At 40.4% G+C, this 16,932-nt stretch overlaps 1 protein-coding gene across 1 annotated transcript in view; it reads left to right on the forward strand.

Moving 5' to 3' along the window:
* Positions 1-16,932, forward strand: part of LOC150063127 (uncharacterized) — a 223,307-nt gene that overhangs the window by 154,179 nt on the left and 52,196 nt on the right. The window contains exon 3 of the mRNA XM_090332215.1: positions 15,616-15,654. Coding sequence (XP_090188341.1) covers positions 15,616-15,654 — 39 coding nt within the window. The remainder of the gene's footprint in view (positions 1-15,615; positions 15,655-16,932) is intronic.

Below are 16,932 nucleotides of genomic sequence, written 5' to 3' on the forward strand. Positions count from 1 at the left end.
GGAAGGAAGGAAGGAAAGGAAAGAAAGGAACTGAGGCCCTCATCTGGGTTTAAGGTTCAGGGAGTGACCAAAGGTTGCCCAGTACACTTAGCCAATATAAGCTACCCATTACTATCTCTCTATGCGCCTGTTAACCTGCTGAGGAGAACCCAGGGCTCTGATCTCACCTGAGACCCCATCATTAGAATTCTCTCCTTCACAGGTGGAGGTAGAGCCACTGAGTATCAGACAGACAAGCCTGGCAGCTGCCAGTTCTATTTTCAGCCTGTAAGACAAACAGTGATCTGGCAAATGTGGGCCCTAGCAAATGAGTGGTTGCTGACATGCCCCTTCTTGATATGAATTACTACAATTACATTAACCACGCCGATTGTTGTGAACAGTACTGGTTGTGAGAAATGACTGTGCTAAATCCACAGCCCATGTGTCTCCAGGCCTGTAGTGAGCTGACAAGCCAGGCCTAGGCATAGCTATTGAATCTGCACACAGAGAGCCTTTGAACAGGGAGGGACAAAGGGACAGAAGACAAGGTGGAAGGTAGGAAAGGAGAGGAAGAAGAAGGCAGGAGGGAAGACAGGGAGGGAATGAGGGATTTTTTGTAAGATTTCATGGTTTTGTTCTAAAAGATGGCAGAAGAGGGTATAATGTCATGAGTTTTTCTACTTCTCTAGCGCTATTTCTACAAATGTACAAATTGTGTTATATCATTGCAGCAGACCAGAAATAAGAAAGAAATGAACATTTCACTTTAGCTTCCGCATCACTGATTCCCCCGCGGGACTAAGACCATGGGAAGAAAAATCAATAGGCTCTGAAGCAAAACACATTTGGATTTGAATTCCACTTTTCCACTAGGCACGTGACCTTGGGGAAAAATGATTTAATCCCTTTGAGACCCATTTTCCTCCTCTTCGGGAGATAAAAGTCCTGCCCTTAGAGAGCCCTGCTTTGTGCTGCCTTCGCATCTAAACTTTGCTGTGGCACTTGTTTTATGCTGGCTCCTCTCCCTGCTGGACTGAAGGCATAATCAAAGTGGAGCCATTTGCATTACTCATGACAACATCTCTTTTTTTGTTGTTCTGTTTTCTTTTTTCTAGTCCTGGGGCTTGAACTCAGGGCCTGGGAACTGTCCCTGAGCTTTTTTACTTAAGGCTGGTAATCTACTGCATCAGCCACCATTCCACTTCTGGTTTTGTTTTGTTTTGTTTGATTCATTGGAAATAAGAATCTCATGGAAAGTTGGGCATAGTGGTTCACACCGGTCATCCTAGCTACTCAGGAGTCTGAGATCTGAGGATCGTGGTTCAAAGCCAGCCTGGGGATTCAAGTCCTGAAACTTTTATCTCCAATAAACAACCAGAAAACCGGAAGTGGCACTGTGGCTCAAAGGGTATGGCAGTATTCTTAATTGAAAAGCTCAGAGACAACAGCCAGGCCCAATGTTCAAGTCCCACAACTGACAAAAAACAACAACAACAAGAATCTCATAGACTTTCCTGCCTCTGCTGACTTCAAATCACAATCCTCATATCCCAGTCTCTTGAGTGCTCAGATTACAGGTGTGAGTTATCAGCACCAAGCTCTTATGGTTATGCTTGTGATGCAACACAAAGCCTGGCCTATCTAGTGAAAGGTGGATGGGTGGACCAACAGATGGACAGGTGGTTGGATGGATAGTGGGTAAATGAATGGGTGATGGATGGATGATAGGATAAATGAATGAATGGATGAATGGTTTGATGGGTGGATGGTGGATGAAGGAGCAGCTTGGTAGATAAGCAGAGAAAGATAGGTAGGTGAAAAAGATGATTCAGAAAAAATTGTACATGTTCAAACATATATATATATAATTTTATGTTTTGATGAGATATCCCACTTTTCCTTTTATTTCACAATGATTTGCTATTGACCAGAATATGGGAAAAATTCTTCCTTTGCTTGCTAGTAGAAACAGTGCCATAGCCATGATTTATAGACTACTTTTGTGAGAAATTAATCTGTCATTGCCACAACTATTATATATCTGAAGAGACACTGCCTCCCGCAATGAACGCAAAACATGCCAAGGACATTATAACAGGAGGGAAAGACAGAAGTTCTTCCAAATGGCTGGCTGGGCTGGAAAGCGGCAGGAGGTGTGTCAAAATTGTCTCTTTCTCTAAGAGATGAATGAAGGAATAATTGCCAAGAAACAATTAAGTAAAATAATCTTTTTCTTCCTGTCTCATTTTTCTCGATATTGTGCCAGTTCCTATCTTGTGATACGATGTCTATGTATGTGGCCAGAGGCCTGGTCCCCAACATGTAGGCAAGTACTTGTTAAATGAATGAATGAGCTGATATTGTATTTTGTCTCTTAAGTGATTCCTTCTAGATCAATCTTCCCTCTTGCCTTTCTATCTCCTCTCCTGTTTTGTGCAATCTTTTGCATGAAGCAGCCATAAGCTCCAGGTAAATATTTGTCAGATGAATAAATGAATGCCCAGGAGGATTCCTGGAGGAAAGCCAGGAAGACATGCTGAGAAGAATTTGTAAAGAGGCAGCCAGAGCTGGGAGGGAAAATGTGGAGGACAGTTCTTTAGGCTCAAAGGAAGCAGTGGTGAGGTGGTCTCCAAAGAAATCACAGAGCAGGACATCATCCATCATAGAAAGTGGACCTATCATGTTTGGAGAAATCTTCATTTTTATGGCATTTGAGCTAGTTATTAGGGAGAGGGACTGGGAGTGAATGGCGTGGCAAAAGTAAGGTGGGTGAAAATCAAGGTGTTGCCTTCACTTGCCTCCCTGTTCTTGCTAGGCCTTCCACACGGGAGTTTCATTTCCTCATTTTCTGATGGCAACTTTTACCCATATGCCCCTGCAAGGTCATTGACACTGCCTTATTACTATAGCAGTAGATTCTTTTACTGCTTATCTGGCTAGAACAGCCACTGACATTCCTGTCCACTTCCCCTTTTCAGATGACTTGTGCTTTGCCTCCCATATCACCCCATCTTCTGGTTTCTCTCCTAGCCTGCCAGTTTCTGCATGTTGTCTTCTTTTCATGCCTTACATGCTGGCGCTCCTCCAAGATTCTACGAATTCTTACTGCCTTGCTCCACTCATTGATTCTGGGGTCTGAGCCCTACTTTAGGGTCTACCTCTGCTCTCTCTATATGGGATTTCCTTCCTGGAACTCTAGTCCAGGTCTCTTTCCTGGCTTCAGGCCTCTCAGACTTGTTCACTTAACTGTTCCATCACTGCCTCTATCCCAGTGGGAAGACTAAGGACATCACCATCTTCCCAGTCTTCTTTTGCGGACTGCATGTGTCTGACAATGGAATCACCCTCCACCCAACTGCTGAGGCCAAATGCCTTTCATACACCCCTCTCCAAGCGGAAATCACATTTCTCTTCTTCTCTACTCAGATCAAATGCATCCAAAGGCCCAGGTTCTGTAGATCTGCTATTCTATCCCTTTCAAATCCACCTTTTCTCCATTTCCATTGACATCACTGGAATCCACATAATTTGTGTCATCTACCTCGGTTCTAGACAGGCTCTTTGATTGGTCTTACTACCCATTATATTCTCTCTCTCTCTCTCTCTGTCTATATATATATATATATATATACATATATATGTATATATATATATATCTCCCCACACACACATCTTCTCTTCCTCTAGTCCAGTTTTACACTGTGAGAGGAATGATCTTTCTAGAACACACATTAAATCCCTTAGTCCTTTCTACTTAGCTGTCTCCCTGCCTCTCGCACAATGATAGGCCTTCAGCTTGACTTTAAGTCTTTAATGATCTGACTTCAACATACTTCTCTAAGTTGAGCTTTGGTCACTTGAGAAGCTCTATACTCTACATTATCATTTGTTACAATCAGAAGTCTGAACTGGCTGTTAATGTCATGTCTTGTCTTGGCTCTGTAATTGGCAGGCTATAACTTGGTCTATATCTCATGTTCCATAAACTTCTTTGGCTCTCCTTGCCATTGGCTGTAGTGATCCATGTTTGGGTGATAAAAGATCTCTTTTCCAAGGCTCAGTGTATTCTGATACCAAAATGTACTCATTTACCTGTCAGTCTTTGTGAACCTTAGGTTTTTCTGTGTGATTTCACTAGCATTTCTTGAAAGAGTTCTAGACAGGGCTTCTGAAGGTCAGAGGGCATAATTTGGAAGGGCTTAATTGCCCCAGACAACTTTCTGAAGTCCTGATATTGTGGCTCTTCTTATACATATTCTTCCTGTGTGTATTTATTTCCCTCAGCCAAAAGAGTTTGAAATTTCCATCTCGCTCATCACTTTATTTATTACATACTTGGCCCTGGAATACAGCAATCAGGACCATTGTCATTGTGCCAGTTGTGCCCAGCAGAGGGCATCTGTGGAGGCTATCTCCAGCCTTTCTACTGTGGCTCTTCCATGTGCTCTGGCTTGGGGCTGTGTCCTTGAAGAGAATCATCTTCATCTACTGGCATGATCCAATTGCCAGACCACCTGCCTGGGAAGCACACCTCTTGCTAAACTGATAGACTAAAGCTGACCCAGATAGCAGGGAACTTATAAATGTTCTTGAGCCAGGTGATGGCAACTCATGCCTGTAACCTTACTAACTCAGGAGGCTGAGCTCTTGCAGAAAAGTTCTCAACACTTTATCTTCAAAATAATGAACAAAAATTTTGTCTGAAAGCATTGCTCACACAGTAAAATGTCAGCCGTTGGTGTAACCAAACAGCAATTTCAAGGCCCTTAATTCCAGTCCTGATACTTCTCTTTTACCCTGCAAACAAAAGGAAATAAAACATGAGGCTTTTTTATAGTCCTGCCTGCCTAGCGTAGAGAAGAGATATACATAAACATACATATCTACAAACTTAGAGGGAAATAAAATTACCCAGAGAGCTAAAAATCTCTGCCAGGAATTGAAGAGTCTCTGGGAAACCACTTAGCTTGGATAGCCTGAGAAGAATCCTCTGAGCTAGTCAGGGATGGGAAGAAAGAGACTGTAAAACCTCTAAGGCAGGACTGGTCTGGCTCCATTTAAATATCAAAAAGAAGTCCAGAGAGGCTAAGGTATAAGGAGATAAACAGGAAGAGCAAAGCAAGAGTGGCCAGGAGCCAGATTTTACAAATCTTCCCCTGCCTGTTCACTGTGGCATGCCCAATGCCTGGCTCACTGCATTGATTCCCTGAACCTCAGCCAAATGGAGCATCTCACCATGCAGCCCAGGAATGAAGCTCTGTGTGGACTCAGTGCCCTCTAGTGACCACAGACTGCAGCCCAAGGCCCTTAGATGCTGTTCATCAGCTTCAGACAATCTCTGAGTAAGCTTCTCCACCCTGGGAGCCTCCCAGATTACAACTAAGTACTGGAATTTGTCTTTCTGACTATCCTCTGTAAGAAGGACTTAGAGATGCAAAAGCCCTGAGATGAGAGCTCTAGTCAGATGGGAATGAGACCTTTGTCTCTGTTGAAGGCAGAGTTGTCAGAGAATAACATGGATTTCAGATTTTTTTTTTTTAGGTCAAAGGCAGGGAACTTGTCCTGGTGATAAGATCAACAAGAAAGCTCTGAAAGAGCCTCACATCTCAATGCTTTGCAGCACTGGAGATAATCTCTAGGTGGACTCACAACTTGGCCCTGGTACCAGTTAGCTGAGGTATGCTGGCAAGACTGTAACCCAGAGTGCCCGCTCAATCTCATGCACACTTGTGAAGATTGAGAGCAATGTGTCCCAGTCACATCCCACTCCTGCTGTTGTTTGCTTTCATTTGGAACCCAACCCATTTTGAGCCCATTAAGTTAATCACCCTACAAATTCTTAACTGTCATCTCATTGTGAGGCTGTTTCCTGACTGATCGTAGAATCCTTTTTTACTCAACTTCCCTAGAAAAAGCCTTGGTGCAGCCTATTTGCTAATATGTGTGGCAATAAATCCAAAATGACTGCAGAGATGGTATTTCTGGGAGGAGGATGGCAGAGGAGAAATCGAATTCTCCCACCCCTTACTTCCCAGATGATCCCTTCATGCAACAGAGGCAGCTGTTCGTAAGATAGTCCAAGGAACAGGTCATCTCTGAGTTCCATGGTAGATCATTCTGAGTACCAGTGAATCTTTTATTTCTCTTATTTTCCAAAATTCTGCACATGGAGTTTCATTGGTCCCCTCCACTGAGCCAAGAGAAGGAGGTTGGCTCTGCTAGGTGTTTACAGCCATTTTCTTTTCACGTGTCACTTACCCAAGTGGACCACCTGTGTTCTTTAGATTTTCCTCATTAATCAGCCCTGCATTCCTTCACACTTGCTCCTCAAGTGGTTGCAGCCAATTGTATTTCTGTAGCTAAAAGTATCTGGAAGAGGTATCGGGTATACATATACAATGGAATTTTACTCATCAGTCAGAAAGAACAATATTATGTCATTTGCAGGAAAGTGAATAGACCTAGAAAAAAAATCCCTTATATGAAGTAAGCCAGGCTCAGAGAGACAAATGGCACTTGTTTTCTCTCATATATGGAAGTTAGATCTAATATACAAACATACCTGATAACGTATGCAGAGTTTTATGCTTTTAAACCAAATGAATTGACTGAAGAATGGCATGGTACATCTCCTCTGAACAAGTAACAAACAGTTTAACAAAATAAATATCAGGAAGTTGAAGCATGTTTGTTGGGAGTGGGAGGGAAAGGGGAGGAGGCCACACAGAGAGAAGAGTAGGCAGATGCAGTCATTATATTCATGGATGTAGGTGACAATAGGACCACAGAAATGGAGATTAGATAGAGGTGGGATTGGGAGAGATGAGAAAGAAAGATGGAAGGAGTAACAATGATCAAGATGTATTGTCCTCATAATCTGACTTGCTGAATTAACACCCCTTTGTACAACTAGTTAAAGTAAAATTAAGTAATTAATTAATTAACAAAATAACAGTACCCAGAACATTACATATTAACATTTGCTATGTGCAAATACATCTCATCACATCTGTAGATCTACCAACTGAGTGTTAAAGGCATCACAAATTGCCATGCATACCAATTGCAGCTGCTTTTGGAGGTGTGAGAAGACAGGCATCCGTGCATTGATCACAGTTTCAGTTGACACTTGATTTTGAGGACCACAATAACAACCGAAACTATTACAGCAAAACTACACCTTTCACTCTTCTGAGTACAACTTCCTCCAACCTATGTTACACTTAGAACACATTATTGCAAGTTGCAAAAAAGTTGAAAATAGCTTAAATGACTGTCAGTTGGCCATTATTGCACAAATAAATAAATTACATTTTTATTCACTCATATGATAGAAGACCAAGCTGCAGTTAAACAAGCAATTACCTGTGTCTGCTGATATGGAAAGCTGCCTGAACATAATATTTCATTTTAAAAAGCAGATCACTGAACAGTACATGTGTGATTATTCTATACATTTTTATTTTAGCTATTCACAAAGTGAAATCTGTAAGGATTCCAACAAATTTCTTAATGGTTTTTTTTTCCTGAGGTAGGACTCTTGCTAAAATACATATTTCTTTTCAGTTTGTTTCCTTTTTTGTTTCTTTTGGAAGTACTAGTGTTTGGACTCAGCAACTCAGTCCTTTTTGCTTTAGACATTTTTACCCTCCTCTTGGCTGCTTTTTTGTTTTCTTGCTGGGGCCAGCTTTATATTGAGATCCTTCTACTTCTATCTCCTTTAATGGTGGGACTAAAAGTAGGTGCCAAAGTTGTTGTTTGTTTGCTTGTTTTTATTTAAGATAGGATCTCACTAACACTTGCTTGGCTGGCCTCAAAATACCACCAAAATCTTTCCATCTCCTAAGAAGCTGTAATTGCATGCATGAACCACCATACTCCATCCCACTCATTAGACATTTCCTGTCTTGCAACATTAGGTATATATTTCTTGCAAGTTTAGTGAAATCAATACAGGTATTACATTATTTTTTGCTATGCCTTTGATCTTGAAAGATGACTTTTTCTGACAATATCCCCATTGTCCCTCAGGCTAAAATACTATATCCTGGGCTCATTCCAGAATTCTTTACTTTCCCAATAACCGGAATTGCAGCCATCTTTCCAAGACTTAGTTACATTAGCACAGAAGTTTTCTCAAAGTTACTCTGAGTCCCTTTAACCAGTTTTCTTTTTGCTTATTGTTGAAATTCTTCATGGGTGATTTTGTTAGTGTGGTCTTATCACCTATTATTATGTTTTCATCACTTCCTAAACATCCATATCTTTAGATCTTTTGCCCACCCCTTTTTGTCCTTTTAATTGAGAGACTATACTCATTTCCCAGCCTTCTTAGAATTTCTCAACAATGTTCATTTCACAGCGTTAAAAAGAGGGCCCAAGGGGCTGGGAGTTTGGCCTAGTGGTTAAAGTGCTTGCCTAGCATGCATGAAGACCCGGGTTCGATTCCTTGGTACCACATATAGAAAAAAGCCGGAAGTGGTGCTGAGGCTCAAGTGGTAGAGCTCTAACCTTGAGAAAGTCCAAGGACAGTGCTCAGGCCCTGAGCTCAAGCCCAGGACTGGCAAAAAAAAAAACTGTTATAAAAAATATATTAAAAAAAAAAAAGAGGGCCCAGGCAGCAGGCATGGCCTTTCTCTGCAGGAGCAATTCTCACCTACTTTAGCATTTTGCTCTTCCTGAGTGAATATTACACAGGCTGCATGAGGTATAATCAGGCATATGTTATACCATGTTATCATCAAAGTAATTATTTGTTTGGTGTATAAGTGAATAAGCAAATAAATGAATAGATAAATATAAAAAGAAATAAGCTGAGTGCTGGTGGCTAACACTTGTGATCCTAGCTGTTCAGGAGGCTAAAATATGGAGGATCATAGTTCAAGGCCAGCCTGGACAAAAAAAAATCTGAGCAATTCCATCTTCAAAATAACCAACAACATGTTAAGGTTGACCCTGGCTTGGGTAGTAAAGTGTCAGCAATGTAAGCAAGCTAAGTGAAAGCATGATGCCTTGAATTCAAGCCATAGTTCTGGGAAAAGCAAAACAAAACAACAAAACACTGGCCAGCCAAGCATGGTAGCACTTGCCTACCATCCCATCTCCACAAGAGGTATAGTATAGGTTAGAAGACTGTGGTCTGAGGCTAGCTCTGGGCAAAAAATGAGACCCTATCCTAACAGTAACCACAACTACAAGGCTATGGGAGCATGTCTCACATGGAGCATAAGAGATATGACAGCATCTGAGTTAAAATCCCAATACCTCTGACAACTAAAGAAATACATCTAGTTCTATTATATACAATGTATTATAATGTAAATATATGTTATATCATATATGTATATATGTATAGACATATTTTTATGCTGAGTCATCAGGCACCAGTGGCTCATGCCACTAGTTATTCAGGAGACTGAGTTCTGAGCATCAGAATTTGAAGCCAGACTAGGCAGGAAAGTCCTCAGACTTGTATCTCCAATTTACCAGCAAGAAACTAGAAGTAGCACTGTAGTACCAGTAACTAGGCACTGAGTTCAAGCCCCAGTACTGCCATGAAAATGCATGAATAAAAAATAATAAAATGAATGAATGAATTGTTGAGTCAAAGATTGGCACCTTCTTATGTTAGATAAGTGAATATTTAAGCAAGGTATATTGCTTAAGTACTCATTTTTAGATGGGGGAATATTTTTAAGTAATGCATATTCTAAGTCTCCCTTTTCTAAAAAGCCCCATGTCTGCCCTGTCATCAGCATTTCTAGTTCTCTGAATCTCATGGACCTTCTTTTATGGGAGCAGTTTATAAATGGACCATTGTAGTGACTGTTTTCTCCTCTAGTAAAATAAAGTGACATGCCTACTACATGATTTGTTTGTGTGTTTGCTTTGTGCCCGCACTGGATTTTGAACACAGGTTCTGAGCATTATCCCTTAGCTTTTTTTTGCTCAAGGCCAGTGCTCCACCCTTTGAGTTCCAGTTATATTCTGGCTTTTTGCTGGTTAATTGGAGATAAAAGTCTCATAGACTTTCCTACTCAGATTGCCTTTGAACTATGACCCTCATATTTCAGCCTCCGTTAGTTAGTCAGGGAGTTAGTAATTAGAATTACAGGGGCCAGCCATTAGCAGCTGGTTTGATGTGGTGTTCTTGATTTCCACATTTGTAAATGGGTGAATAGTCAGGGACTGTTAGCAGGAATGAATGTTGAACACCCATGTCTGGAGGAAGGCAAACTCCCTTCCACCTCATCTTGTTTTAGGACCTTGATGAAGGGAAGGCATTTAGTTATTCTACATTTTATTTCCCTTTATTGCCAAGTGATGAAAGGTGAACTGCATGCCCTTGAAGACCTCCTCCAGGTTTTAAATGAAAGTGCCACACTGTTCGAGAGTGAAATAGGTTATTGAAAAGTGTCGTGTGAAATTGCTGCAAATAGTGTGTGGGTTGGGCAGTGCAGGAGACAGCTAAAGATTTGGTTTGCCCTATATTAAAAATATTGTGGGCTCTGTGCCTTGACCACAGCCTCCTACCAGTGTGCCTTATTGGTTTGGGAAGCATGTCTCAAAGGCCAGGGTAATTATAGTTGATCTACTGAAGCATGACAAATGGCCTCTCAATTCGAATTCTTTCATGCAAAGAAAACCCTTCCATGACAACAGCACTGGAGCTTAATTATAGACTCTAGGACTAGGAGGCAAGAACAGAGATAGACAATGGCTACGCTACCGTCAGGAGACCAATACTAGCACACAGGCCACCTGGGGGAATCAGGGCAGGTTGGCACTTCAGCAAGAGCAGGATAGCCACCTTTAGGGGCCTCACCTAGGGCCTCCTATTTGGAGTCATCAAGGGAAGGCCGCATACCTCGTCTCAATACCTGCAGTACCCTAGGCAACTGATAGAACCTACTTGGGTCTATACTCCAAAGATGACTAGTAGGGAACTCTTTATAAAAAGACTTTAATAACTACTGTGCATTGTGGCTCACATCTGTGTGCTAACTACTTGGGAAGTTGAAGTTAGGGCATCATTATTCAGGGCCAGGTAAGTAATGAAGCTCCATTTTAGTCACTGACTAGACAAAGCAATATGTGCTTGTCATTCCAGCCACAAAGGAAAACATAAGGAAGATCCATGTGTAGGCCACTTCAGGCATAAAAGCAAGATTCTGTCTTGAAAATAACCAACACACAAAGGGACTGGCATAGTGGCTCCTGTTGTGGGACATGTGCTTAACAAGTGTGAGACCTTGGGTTCAAACTCAACCAGAGCAAAAACAATCCAAACAATCTATTTCAAGGTGCTTACTAATAGTTGTGCAAGGATTTGAACATATAGGAATTTATTAAGTAAGTTAGTTTCTTTAATACCTGTTGCATGCCAGATTCCCTTTTAAATATTGGTAATGTAAATGAAGCAAATCCTATTTTTATAAAATTTGACAAATTGTAGATAACACCTGGGCACCGATAGTACATACCTGCAATCCTAGCTACACAGGAGGCTAAGATCTAATGATCATGGTTCAAAGCCAAAGGCAGGAAACACTGTGAGAAACTTATCTCCAATTAAGCAGCAAAAACATGGTGGGGGGAAAGTCAGAAGTGGAGATATGGTTCAAGTGATATAGTGCCAGCTAGCCTTGAGCAAAAAAGCTCATATGCACTGCCCAGGTCCTGAGTTCAAGCTCAGGACTGGCATGACAACAATTTTTTAAAAGGAGTCATAGCAAATGAACAAATCAAGAAATGATTTCTAATAGTCATAGATGCAATGAAGAAAAATACGGTGGACTAGGGAGAAGGAAAACCATTTAGTTTGTGCAAGGCTGATAGCAAAAGCTCCTGGGAGGTGACATTTGAGCTGAGCCCTATATGATGAGGTAAACAAGCCTTACCAAGCTACATTGGGGAGCATTTTACACGGAGAGCCCATTTACGTGGTGAGCCCACAGTAGATAAGACTAGGGACTTGGAAGGGCCTGGCTAGTTGTGGGAATACCGAGAAAACCAGGATGGCTAGATAAAATGTGGGAATGGAAAGATGAAGTGAGAGGGTTAGGCAGACTTCAGAAGATGCAAATCCTCATGGATGGGAAAATATCCACACTTCATCCTAAGCACAGAAAGAAGGTACTGGAGGAAATTGCACAAGACAATTACCATCCCCGGATTCCAAAGGTAGCTTCCTTGACCTCTGAGTCAGGTGGCCCATGGGGAGCAAATAGAAAGGGAAACATATATGGAGCATACAGGGAGACAAACATGAAGGTTGAGTTAAGCACCAATGCTTCTGATAAAAAGAAAACTGAGTTTTCCTCGGAACAAGACTGGAATGGATAGTGAGAGGCCATCTAATTTAAGTTTCTGATATTAGGTAAGTAATCTTAGCAGATCCATGTAGAGTGTAGACTTTATTTAAAGATGTGTATGAAGGGTCACCTCCTCTGTCTTGGGCCCTCCCCTCAATGTGCAGAAAGTGATGCTAAGGTACTAAACAAGCTTGACCATATCTGTGCTGATATGGTACTTGGCTCATGAAACAAATCTCATCTGAAATGACAAGCAGACATTGCAGCTTGTGAAGGTGTCATCTCAGGAATCTGAATGTCGGTGTAATGTACTGTGTGTGTGTGTGTGTGTGTGTGTGTGTGTGTGTGTGTGTGTGTTGATCTTTATCATTGAAAATGTATTTTGAAGATGCTATTGAAGGGAAAGAAAGGGGAATAGTTATGTTAGATAGATAGTAATAAAAAAAAAAACTGTGGGCATAACATATGGCAAGTAAAAGGTGACCCGTAATGGCCTCAGGCTCCTGTCAAATGCTTTATCTTCCCACAGTGCTGTGAGTCCACACTCAAATGGGTTTTTTTCCTCCTGTAAGGCTCTGGGTATCCACTCAACCAATGAAAATAGCTGGAGTAGCACACACACAAGCTAGCCAGCAATCAGTGGAAAGCCTAAGAGATATGAGAAGAACCTCCCACTGAGAGCACTCCAGGGCCCCTCTCCTCTTCAGGGCCCTTCTCCTCTCTTCAAAAAGTCCCCCTCCTTTTGTTGGTTTCCTTTCCCTTTCAAATAAACATTCTCTATCTGCTTTAAATACTTCCCAGAGAAAACAAATCTGTACCCTCAGAGAGCATCAGTATCGCGCATTAATATCTAAGACCTGGCTTTGGCAAACTAGCATGGGTTGGATGGCTCTAGAATTTTATTGCAGACTCACCAAGTTGATGTATTTTATTCAACTTGTTTTTATAACTAAACACTCCTGTTTCTTGTTATAATTGGTTCGTGTACCATAGAAGACAAAATTGGTTGTTTAGTTAAAATCTCACTACTATAAAATTTTGTTCCCTCACTCTTCCTAAAGTGTTGAGTTAATGACCGTATTTATTCAGCAATCTGAGTTTGAATAGCAATACAAGGAACTTGCAGTGCACCATATTCATTTGTATGCTGATGTGGTTGAAATGTACAAAATGGCCTATGCAGAGATTTGGCTGAATGCTATCATATGTGAACCCAGAGAATGAGATATTATTTGTAAAATGATTTAAGCTACATAGGTTTAAGTAAATACAATTAGGGAGGAAGTTTGCCACTTTTGAGTTAATTTTATTTATTTATTTTTAAAATATATTTTTATTGTAATTAATAAAAGGGTTACATGATATTTGCCAGATAGAAGGTGCATTAATTCACATACAATGATACCCTTTCACATGTCTTGGTACCCATTACCCTCCCTCTACCCCCCCATCCCCCCACCCCCGACTTTTGAGTTAATTTTAATTTACACTTGCCATCACTGATTCTCAGAGAGAAAAGTGTCCTTGAACCATTTTCCTGCATAAGGCACAAGTTCCAACAAAACAAGAGTCACAGGACAGGTCTCATGTAGGCAGCTTTGCCTTGTCTGGAAGTGGCAGAGACCCAGCAGTTTCCTTCTGCTCAATTAGAGAACTCAAAGTTCCCCAGATTCATGTGTAATTTTGGAAAAGAACTCACTTTCCCACCTTGGCTAGAATATATTTTCTAAGACTGTAAAACATGATGTGGAAACTAAACATAGAACTTTTTTGTGTTACAATTATACCACTCTTGGGCATTTATCTAAAAGATTACAAGTTGGGATATTGTAAAGATACCATGTTTGTTGCTATATTATTTACCATAGCCAAGTTATGGAAACATACCAGATGATTTTCAATAGTTGGATGGATCTAGGAAACACTACATAGATATATTTATGTCTACGGAGATACATATCTATATACTATAGATATATACAAGTACATATCTACATATCGGCATATATTTATAGTTATATAGTTATGTGTGTAAATTTTACTCACCCATCAGGAAGAACATTGCACCATTTGCAGGGAAACTATGGACCTGGAAAAATTATGTTAAGTGAACTAAGTCAGGTTCAAAAAGGAAAGGATTCTTGTTTTCTCTGTTTTGCAAAAGTCAGATCCAAATTGCAAATATACATAGGGTAATAGTCACATATTTGCAAACATATAAACTAAAACAAGACAAATGATAAACTCCTTTGAACAACTAATATACAGCTTAACAAAATGAATACCAAGAACCTAGTTCTTGTGGTATCTAAAAGGGATCAAGGAGGTGGAGTTGATGAATGGGAAGAGGAAGAGTGGACAAATGTAGTTATATTCAATGTATATATGTGAAAATGGAACTAGGAAATTTGTGGGGCTGGGTAGTATTGGGAGAGATTGGGGAGAATGATGGAATGGGTGATATAAATCAAAGGCATTATACTCACAAACTGACATGCTGGATTAAAATCCTTTCCCACAACTACTTAAGGATAATAAAAACAAATTAAAAGATATCTGTGACATGGGATGTCTCTAATAACTACAGGAAGTAAATTTAATTGTCAGCATTAACTTGAGTCAACCGAATGAGCAGACTTCTTTCCCTGAGCTGTTTTCTAGAGTAATGAACAACAATTTCATTCTCTCCATTTTATTGTAATTCTTTTACTCTGACACTTCTTACTGCTGAGAATTTCTGGAAATTTTCTAAGTCACACATTGGAGTTAACTCGAGAAAATAATATAATTCCAATTGAATCATCATTGTCGCTGCTGTCAGGCTACACATGTTAGGAGTTCTGTGGGTTGGCTTGGGTGACATTCCATATTAATTTTACATACTTGCACTTTGAATTTTCCCATCAAATCTTAGCAAATGGACTAAAGATCTGATTGAAAAATGTGAAATAAATGAGGTTTATTATGCCAAGTTGAGTTAATACTATTTGAACAGGTTACTAGATGGAGCAATCAAATTAATTGCTTTAAATTTAAAAAAAATTAAAAAAGGCTTTTTTTGCTTTACTGAGCTGTATAAAATTGATTGAGCAATTGCTTCTGTCATGGGAAGTAATCTAATGAAAGTGAGGTTCAGTCTCCAAGGTTTCAATACATATTCTGTGCCTCTTGACTGGAACTGTAACCTAAATGAGCAGAGTCCCCTGGGGCTGGAATGCAACTCTTGCTGACAGACTGTTGGCCTCACCCCCAGAAAAGACACATGTTGACAGTTTGACTAACAGGTTCAGTGATTTCTTTCTTTCTTTCTTTCTTCTAGATGCTGAAGAATACCAGCCTCCAATATGGAAATCATACTGTGAGTATTTCAAATAGAACTCCAGCAGTAAGGTACTGGCCTGCCCCCTTAATGGATTCCAGCTGGGTGTGTCTCCCAGTGTAGTTCCTCCTGTAAATACCCCTGAGCCTTTCTTGTCTACTATGAAAAGGTAGGAGATGGTGTATTGGGGACCTCTCCCATGATCAAGATCTCTGAGAATCTGCTGCCAGGGGTCTACCTCAAGGACTCTAGAAAAGGGAGATATTCCTTTTGACTCTCACCTTAGGGTTTTATTTTATTTTTATTATGATTTAGATCAGCAAAGGTAAAGGCATTGATGTTCATTAGTTATGCTCTTGGCTGATCATAAAAGGCTGTATTATCATTCCATATCACACCATATCATGTCAATATCACATGACATCATATGATCTGAAAAATCAGAAAATGAACAGAGTATTTGGTCTCTAAAAGTGTCTCCTGTGAAGCCGATTCATGTCTGCTCATGAGCAGTGCAGCTTTCATCAAGGCTAGCAATAGCCATTCCCTCAAACTTGTTTTCTCTCTTTTTGGTATTATATGGTTGGGGCACTATTTTTTTTTTGGTCAGGGGGGATCCTACAGCTTAAACTCTGGGCCTGGGCACTGTCTCTGAGCTCTTCAGTTCAAGGCTACTGTCCTACCTCTTGAGCCATAGCATTACTTCCCCTTTTCTAGTGGTTAATTGGAGATGAAAGTGTCACAGACTTTTTAGTGCCCTTGGCTGGCTTTGAACAAATTTCCTCAGCCTCCTGAGTAACTAGGATTACAGACGTGAGCCCCATGCTCGGGTACTAATTCTTTTAAAAAATTTGTTTACATATTTTGTAATTGTTAGGGTGATGTACAAAAAGGTTTTAATTACATTAATCTTCAAGTAGTGGGTACATTAATTCTTGATCATTGTTACCCTTCCATTTTTTTCTCACTTTTCCTCCCCACCCCCCATCATCTTGTTTTTACCTTACTTTCCCATTTTCAAATACACAAATAAGTATATATACAATATACCAGGCACCAAAGTCTGATACAGTAACAACATGAGATAAACCATAAGAAACAAGAAATAGCTTCCCACTGTACATTAAGAACAACAATCACAATGATAAACCTCTCATTTCCTGGAGTTCATTTCGCTTAGCCTCATCCTATATGGACATGTATACATAGTCCATCAAGAGAGGGAAGGATTGTGGTGGCACAGTAACCCACAATACTAAGCACCAGAGGGACAATGGCATGTCCAGGTTCCACAGCTTGGTATCAAGAAGAATCAAA

Source organism: Megascapheus bottae, chromosome 5 (assembly GCF_031878675.1).
Source record: "Megascapheus bottae isolate mThoBot1 chromosome 5, mThoBot2.hap1, whole genome shotgun sequence".
Taxonomy (NCBI): Eukaryota; Metazoa; Chordata; class Mammalia; order Rodentia; family Geomyidae; genus Megascapheus; species Megascapheus bottae.